We start from the raw sequence: 9104 nt of genomic DNA on the forward strand, positions 1-9104 counted from the left end.
GCCCTTGGCACCCAACTCAGAAAAAGTTGATTTTATATGAATTATAATGATTACACATTTATTTGCAATTCAAACACTAAGGCTTTAGGACATCCCTTGAGGTACATTACTAGCATTAGAAGCAGCTCTCACGGACAACAAATCCATGACAGAAGCTAAATTCATCCCTGTTCTATTAAAGTGTGATGTCCCCAAACATAACCAAAACTCACAATGAAGACTAGAAACAAGTCCCTACTGATTATGAATAGTGCCTTCCTGAAGAAACAAGAATTGCCAATGTCAAAATAAAACAAATGAGGGGCTGGTGTTAGAGTGCCTGCCCAACATGCACGAAGACCCAGGTTTGAAGACCCAGGTTTGATTCCTCAGTGCCACGTACCTAGAAAAAGCCAGAAGTGGTGCTGTGGCTCAAGTAGTAGAGCTGTACCTTTGAGGAAAGCCCAAGGACAGTGCTCAGGCCCTGAGTTCAAGCCCCAGGACTGGAAAAAAAAACAAAAAACAAAAAACTGTCATTTTGGGCTGGGAGTATGGCCCAGTGGTAGAATGCTTGCCTAGCAAGCACAAAGCCCTGGGTTTGATTCCTTGGTTACCACATACACAGAAAAAGCCAGATGTGGTGCTGTGGTTCAGGTGGCAGAGCGCTAGCCTTGAGCAAAATGTGTCTAAGGACAGTACCTAGGCCCTGAGTTCAAGCCCCAGGACTGGCAAAATAATAATAATAATAATAATAATAATAATAATAATGAAATAAATCAAATGAGCTTGGTGTCAGTGGCTTACAACTGTAACCCTAGCTTCTCAGGCTGGTGGTTTGGAGGCAACCTGAGCTGACTTTGTGAGCCTCTATCTCTAAAATATGAAATAGCTGAGAAAAGCAGTGTTAGAGGTGGGGCTCAAAAGGTAGAGCAGCAGCCAAGCAAGCAAATTAAGTAAACAGGAGGCCCCCTGAGTTCAAACCCTACCAAAAATCCCCAGAACATCCCAAAACTACCACAAAAAAACAAATCAAATAAAAGGTTCAATAACAATAGGATCTCTTGGGTTGGGAGTGTGCCCTTAGTAGCAGAGTGTTTGCCTAACATGCATGAAGCCCTGGGTTGGATTCCTTAGTACCACATACACAGAAAAAGCTGGAAGTGGCACTGTCACTCAAGTGCTAGATGCTAGGCTTGAGCAAAAGAAGCTCAGGGACAGTGCCCAGGAATGGAAAAAAAAAGAATAGGATCTCTGAACTGGAGCTGGTTAGTTGCAAAAACCTGTAGCTCAAGCACTTAGGAGGCTGAGTCAGGAGGACAGAGAGTTCTGGCCAGTGTGGGCTACATAGCAAGATCCTATTTCAACAAACAAACTAATAGGATCTCTATGAAAAATGAAAAGGACACTGGAAAGAATATAAATAAAAAAGGTCTAAATGGTAATTGGCTATTCTTAAGTTTTACTAAGCTTGTCGCAGGAAGAAATGGACCAGATAATCAGAGAGGATGTAGGTTGCACAGGACTTATGGCTTCCATTCTCAACCAGGACTGCGTAGTTACCGGCTATTAGGGCAGGATGTAATGGCTCGTGCCTAAAATCCTAGTTAATTTGGAGACAGAGGAGGCTGGGATTATCATGGTTTGTGAGCAGCCCAAACAAAAAAATGAGACTCTATCTGAATCAATAAGCTAGGACATGGTGGTTCATATCTGCCATCCCAGCTACAGGGAGGCCATAGGGAAAAGTTACTTCCCAATGGCCAATATGCACAGAAAAGAAATGTATTTGTCAATAGGCACATTATATGATTAATAGAAAAAAAACATTTGGGGTGACGTTGATCAAGATGCATTCTTGGCTTAGTGGTGGAGTGCTTACCTAGCATGCATGAAGCCCTGGGTTCTGTCCCTCAGAACCACATAAACAGAAAAGGCAGGATGTGGTGCTATGGTTCAAGTGGTGGAGGGCTAGCCTTGAGCAAAAGAAGCCCCAGGACAGTGCCCAGGCCCTGAGTTCAAGCCTAGGACTGGCAAAATAAAATAAAATAAAATCACTGAATCCTTTGTACAGCTACTTAAAGATAATAAAAATATAATTTAAAAAGATACACTGATTGAAATATGATATAAAAATCAATGTTAATAAATTCTTTAATAAAAAAAGATACACTGGACACACAAATGGACACATATAAATTATAACACCCTTGTAAAACTATTTCAAAATTAAAAATATAAAAATAAATAAAATACTATTTTTTTTTAAAAAAAGGAAAGCTTTTGGAAATAGAAATTGACCTAAAAGACTGACCACTCCAGAAGAAAGCTTCTCTCGGGGCCGGGAGTTTGGCCTAGTGGTTAAAGTGCTTGCCTAGCATGCATGAAGACCCGGGTTTGATTCCTCGGTACCACATACATAGAAAAAAGTCGGAAGTGGTGCTGAGGCTCAAGTGGTAGAGCTCTAGCCTTGAGAAAGTCCAAGGACAGTGCTCAGGCCCTGAGCTCAAGCCCAGGGCTGGCAAAAAAAAAAAAAAAAAAAAAAAAGAAAGCTTCTCTCCTTTTGCATATGATTTGCTTTTGTACTACTGGATATAGGCAAACACTGTAGTACTTGAGTCACACCCCAAGCTCTTAACCTCTACAAGATTGACCTATGAACTGTAGAATGTTCACTGGAGGATGCTCAATAGCATACCAGGTTCCACACACCAGCTATCACTACCATTCTCCCCACCCTCCACCCACCTACTCATCAGTGAATGGTAGCAAGCAGAAAAAGATTCAAGCAGGGTTTGCAGTGTTCTCTGGGGCAGAATTACTCCAGGTTGGAACTACAAGATCTTGGTCTCTCTCTCTCTCTCTCTCTCTCTCTCTCTCTCTCTCTCTCTCTCTCTCTCTCTCTCTCTCTCTCTCTCTCTCTCCCCGCCCCCCCCCCCCGGGCTTGAACTCAGGGCCTGGACATTGTCCTTGCTTGGACACTTTTTGCTCAAGGCAAGCACTCTGCCACTTGAGCCACAGTGCCAAATCCGGCTTTTTCTGTGTATGCGGTTCCAGGGAATCAAACCCAGGGCTTTGTGTATGCTAGATGAGCATGCTACCACTAGGCCACGCTCCTGGCCCTACCCTACAAGATCTCTAAGGCAGGATGGGCTGTCAGACTGGGAGGGTGTTCTAGGGCTCCCACAACTGTAAGATTTTGGAAGCTCAAGTTCAAGTTGTCTCTTCCTGGCTGCCAAGAGCTCTTGCAATGACTGGATTCTACAAACCTCTATTTGGGTTATGGAAATGTGGGAGATGTAATGTTATTCTTCTCTTTAAGGAGACGATAATTGGCCAGGTGCTGATGGCTTATGCCTGTAACCCTAATACTCAGGAGACTTGAGATCTGAGGATTATGGTTTGAAGCTAGCCTAGGCAGACAAATCGGAAAGACTTATCTCCAATTAACCACCACAAAGCCGTAAGTGGAGCTGTAGTTTACGTGGTAGTGTGCCAGTCTTGAGCGATTAAGCTAAGGGACAGTGTGCCCAAGTGCTGAGTTCAAGCCCCAGGCCTTCAGTTAGAGAGAGAGTGGAGGAAGGGTGGGAGAAAGGAGGGAAGGAGAGGGAGGGAGGGAAGGAGGAAGAGAGAGAGAGAGAGAAGAGAGAGAGAGAGAGAGAGAGAGAGAGAGAGAGAGAGAGAGAGAGAGAGAGAGAACTATTCTACCTAGAAAAACCTAAAAGCTGATCTGATACAGAGGTACTGCTTACAAAACAATGTAGCCCTATATTGTAGGCTTAAAATCAGCTCTCTGCCTTCACTCTTATCTTTCTAGACAGAAAAGAAAAAAAAAAAAAAGATTGAACTGGAGCTCACTTACGGAAAGTACCAGATCCCGCTTGCGCCTGGAGTTCTTCTGGCCGCTGCCTCTGATCCTGCATGGAGAAGTAGTAAACCCTAGCGAGTGTCTCAGCTCCCCGGTGCTCCCAGGGCCTGGCTCTTCCAAGGAACTGTCCAATGCCACGGCGGCACTGAGCATGTCCTCTGGGCGAGGTGGTGGAAGCTTGGTCCCATTTTCTGGCCCTGTCTCTGAGGATGCCCGCTGGATAGCCAGTTGTGTGGCTGGTGAGAGCTGCTTCGCATAGGCAGGGACCAGTACTCGTTGTATCGCACCCTCAGAGGCCGCATATTCATCTACCAGCTAAGAATATAAAAAAGAAGTCTATTAGCCAGGCAAATCTATTCAACTATTATCCCAAGGCCAAGAATAAAGAGCAGCATAGAGAAAAGGAGGAAATGCAGCAGTCTTCAATGGTCAGTAACTTGTTACTCTGAGTCTCCTACAGAAGTATGGGCCAACTATTTCTTGTGTGCACATGACTAGCAGAGTTGAGTTGTTGCCACAGGGCTATCTACACAAACAAGGCATATATATATATATATATATATATATATATATATATATATATATATATATGTGTGTGTGTATATATATCCCTCAGTCACGGGACTTGAACTCTGGGCCTGGGTGCTGTCCCTGAGCTCTTTAGCTCAAGCTCTACCCCTTTGAGCCATAGCACCACTTCCAGTTTTCTGGTGATTAATTGGAGGTAAGAATCTCATGGACTTTGGTACCCGGGCAGGCTTTGAACTGTGATCATCAGATCTCAGCCTCCTGTTTAGCTAGGATTACAGATGTGTGCCACTGGCTCCCAGCTACAAGGTATATTTTTGGTTTGCTCTAAGTATAAGAAATACAGCTGGGAGTTTGGCCTAGTGCTAAGAGTGCTTGCCTAGCATGCATAAAGACCCAGGTTCGATTCCTCAGTACCACATACATAGCAAAAAGCCGGAAATGGTGCTGTGGCTCAAGTGGTAGAAATCTAGCCCAAGGAGAAAGCCCAAGGACAGAGCTCAGGACCTGAGTTCAAGTCCCAGAACTGGCCAAAAAATAAAAAATAAATAAATAGTAACAGTAAGGAAGGGGTGTAGCTCAGGGGTGGAGTACCTGTCTGCAGTCCATGGCCCTCAGTAAAAATGATAGGCAGGAGTGTGGCTGAGTGGTAGAGTGCTTGCCTAGCATGCTTGAAGCCCTGGGTTCAATTCCTCAGTACCTCATGCACAGAAAAAGCCAGAAGTGGTACTGTGGCTCAAGTGGCAGGCAGAGTCCTAGCCTTGAATAAAAGTGCTCAAGGACAGTGCCCAGGCCCTAAGTTCAAGCCCCAGGACTGGGAAAAAGAGAGCGGAGGTATGTAAGGAAGGGAGGGAGGAAGAAGAAAGGAAGGATGGGAAGGAAGGAAGGAAATAATGAGGGGAAAATAAGAGAAAAATGAGAACAAAGTAGGGAGATACAGAGCCAAACCCTAGAGAGGATAGCTCTGACCAGCTTCCCTCTGCCTTCATTCCTTCAGGGGGCCGTCTGTGGCTTCACCTTGATCCTGGCCTAGCTATTGTGGGCCTGCCTGACATGCAGTGCCTCACTCAAGGACACTTAGGGCAAGGAAAGGAAGGATGGAGAAAAGCAGAGGGAGGAAGGAGGGGGGATTTCTGCAGCCAAGAAAACAAAACAGTGAAGGGGGGGGACCACACACACCCAGAACAATGCGGGGGAGGAGGCTGAGATTTATAGACCTGTGAGCAGCATTCTGCACTGTGAAATCAAATTCCATCTTGTCGGGTTGGAAGCCTCTCCTTGCCGCCCCTCCCCCACTCCCTCCCCCCACTGAAAGAACCCAAAGCTCAGGCATTGCCTGGCCTGGTACTCTCCTGCCTCTGGCCTTCCGCTTCCTCTTCCTTCAGGCCCAAACCAGAGAGTCCTGACCAGACACAGACCGGTGGGCAGGTTGCTGCAGTGATTATTATGCAGCTCAGCTGTGTTTTGGAAAAAGCAATGACCAGCCAGTTGTGGGTAAAGTAGCATGCATGGGGAAAGAAGAATTTTTCCTTTGCTCCTGAGATCCAGCAGATGGGCTGAGAGTTTGTCCCCTCCCATCTACCCTGTGTGTTCTGATCTTTACTCTTTACTGGGTGTTGAGGGGTTGGGGGGAAGAGGAGGAAGAGAGGACAGACGGAGGAGTGGGGGAGACTCGACAGACCTCCTGCCCGCTCTCAAGTGGCGACACATCTGTTATTTTCCCTTCTCTATGAGCTCTCTAGTTGCTCCATCTCTTTTTCATACTTCATGTGTGACATTCTGCAGTTCTTGCTCTACTCAGCCAGGATTTGCCTGAGCAGTAAAAGAACTGAAATAACCCGAATCTAAGTCTTTTTCTGCTCAGGAGATGCTATCATCTTCTGCTTTGCTTTCCTTCCTCCAATTGTATTTCCTTTCCTCTCCTTCCTGCCCCTTATCTCATAGTCCCCCTGCCCCGTGTAAACTCTCCTCTTCCCCCCACCCCAACCTCTGCTCCTTTCTCTCCGCATTCCCATCTCTCCATACTGAACACCTCTTGGCAAGCAGAGGCCCATGATAAAATATGAATGAACCGTCTGTGCACGGCAGGCATTCTCACCAGGAGAGGCAGAGCCCGGGGAGCAGCCAAGACAGCTGTGGAGGAGAAGCTGCCATGCGGAGCTACTGAGAGGGAAGGAAGGGTACCCCATAACCTCATGCACTTTAAAACAAAAAACAACAACAAAAAACAGCCTCCTACCAGAGGCTGATGATGCAAAGCCAGCAGCAGAGCAGACTCTCCCTGAAAGCAGACTGAACCCGGGGACCTGTTTTATCCCCAATCCCAACAAAAAGAAACTTTTTTTTCCTGCCAGTCTTGGGGCTTGACCTCAGGGCCTAGACTCTGTCCCTGAGCCTCCATGTGCTCAAGGCTAACACTCTACTGCTTGAGCCACAGCTTTACTTCCAGCTTGATCTATTTATGTGGTACTGAGGAATGGAACCCAGGGTTTCATGCATGCCAGGCAAGCACTCTACCACTAGGCCACATTCCCAGCCCAGAGTCTTTTTTTATTTAGGTTTTTTTTTTTTTTTTTTGCCAGTCCTGGAGCTTCAACTCGGGGCTTGAGCACCGTCCCTGGACTTTCTCAAGGCTAGAACTCTACCACTTGAGCCTCAGCACCACTTTCGGCTTGTTCTATGTATGTGGTCCCGAGGAATCGAACCCGGGTCTTGGTGCATGCTAGGCCAAACTCCCGGCCCTGGTCTCGGGCTCTTGCTTGGCGTTTTCACTCAAGGCCTGGCACTTTACCACAGCTCCACGTCTAGCTTCTGGCTGGTTCCCTGGAGGTGAACCTCACAGGCTCTGCTGCCTTAGCTGGACTTAAACTGCCATCCTCAGATCTCAGCCTCCGGGAGTAGCTGGGACTGCAGCCCTGGGCGAAGCAGGAGCGTTAACGCTGGAAAAGACAGTAGCAGAGCCGGGCCAAGAGGAAGGAGGACGGGCAGGGGCTGGCGGGGTACTCACAGGATTGAGCAGCGGGGCCCCCTCCCCCGCGGCTAGCGCGCACGCGGGGAGCCGCCCGTCTCTCTGGGCGGCTGGGAAGCCCAGGGGCCCGGGCCCGGGGGTCGAGGCTGCCCCAAGCTGTCGCAGCTCCTCGATCACCACCTGCACCCCGCTGCCCACGCTGTCACACTCCTCCTCGGCGGCGGACAGAATCTTGCAGACCTCCCCGGGGCTCTCCTTGACGGGCCCCGGCTCCTCGGGCTGGGGGCTGGGGGCGCGGCTCTCGCCGCCGTCCGCGTCCGCGTCCGCGTCCTCGGCGCCCGCCTTGCCGCCGGGCCGGAGCGCTCCCACGTCCTCCTGCAGCCGTTTCAACAACTCGTGGTTGGCTCGGGCAAGGCCCAGCGCGGCCTCGGCCAGCCCCACGGCCTTGTCCACGCGCTGGTAGATGATGTGCAGGAGCTGCTCGCTGCTCTGGACCGCCAGGCCGTGTCCGGTCACCGTGATCGGGGTGCTGGCGTGGGGGGTCCCCGCCTGGGAGCCGCTGCCGCCCCCGCCAGCCTCGCTCTTACAAGCGCAGCAGCAGCATCTGGCCTCACTGCCACCCGGAGGGGAGAAGAGAATGGTGGCACTGAAGGACATGGCTGAGGGACACCAACTGTCACTGCAGGATGCTCCCAAGACAGGTGCTCGGGTCAGTGGACTTCACCAGGCTGGAATCACTGGCCCCGACTTCCCTAGGCTTCCTCACCCAAGGTGGGCAGGGGAGCTGGGGCTCAGGGCCGGGGGCTCTGCGGACTGGGAGAGCCAGTGGAGAACACAGTCCATGCTGGCCCCTCCTCAGCCTGAAAGAGCAGAGTACCCAGAGGCCTGCCGGGGTCGATGCACAGGGTAGAAGACGATCTTTCTGCACCCTCACTACTACAACCTAAAGACCACAGGGGACCCAAAAGGTCCACCAGCCTGGGCTAAGATTAGATTAAGGAAGAAAATGAAGGTCTGTCTCTGCCCCCCCTCCAATCTTTACTGTAAGACCACCATCACATTTTGTAGCTTTGACATCATCCTCTAAGGAGTTCAAAACATTTCACCTGGGTGGTCTCATTTACACCAGGGCACTGAGCAACACATAATCTGTCCCCGCCCCCTCCAGAAAGCAGTCATGCAGAGAGGTTAGGTGGCCTTTTCAAGGTCAGTGGAAGACTTTAGAATCCAGTGCTATTTTCAGTTGAATATATTTTCTAACCGATACTAAGTTTTGGTGACATCAAGAATCATTATTCTGCAGTCTCTATAATTTTCATAGATGCATTCAGGTAAGACTCCTCAATCAGAACTACATGGATAACTGGGGCTTTCTCTTTAGTACATCCTGAGTGCTCTCTGGGGGTGGGGATAGGGAAAGGAAAGGCCGGGTCATGGAATTGGGCTGGGTGAGGCAGCGTGGTCTCTAAATGCAGACATGGATCTCCAGTTCTCAGGAAGCCACAGGCCCATAGCCCATGGAAATCATTTCAGGACACACCTGATTTCCACTTCTCTGGCTCCTTTAAGAGCTAGGGGCCGGGAATATGGCCTAGTGGTAGAGTGCTTGCCTAGCATGCATGGCCCTGGTTCAATTCTTAGTACCACATAAACAGAAAAAGCCAGAAGCAGCATTGTGTCACAAGTGGTAGAGCACTAACCTTGAGCACAGAGAGGCTTGGGGATAGAGCCCAGACCCCGAGTTCAAGCCCCAAGACCGTAAAA

The 9104-nt window shown here is 49.1% G+C and overlaps 1 protein-coding gene across 1 annotated transcript in view; it reads right to left on the reverse strand.

The window, feature by feature from the left end:
• The window catches only part of C14H14orf93 (chromosome 14 C14orf93 homolog), an 18782-nt gene extending 10423 nt beyond the window's left edge, over positions 1-8359 (reverse strand). The window contains exons 1-2 of the mRNA XM_090345234.1: positions 7380-8359; positions 3839-4159 (exon numbers count right to left, since the gene is read on the reverse strand). Coding sequence (XP_090201360.1) covers positions 3839-4159; positions 7380-7997 — 939 coding nt within the window. The 5' untranslated portion in view covers positions 7998-8359. The remainder of the gene's footprint in view (positions 1-3838; positions 4160-7379) is intronic.
• Positions 8360-9104: the final 745 nt, after the last annotated feature.

Source organism: Megascapheus bottae, chromosome 14 (genome assembly GCF_031878675.1).
Source record: "Megascapheus bottae isolate mThoBot1 chromosome 14, mThoBot2.hap1, whole genome shotgun sequence".
Classification (NCBI taxonomy): Eukaryota; Metazoa; Chordata; class Mammalia; order Rodentia; family Geomyidae; genus Megascapheus; species Megascapheus bottae.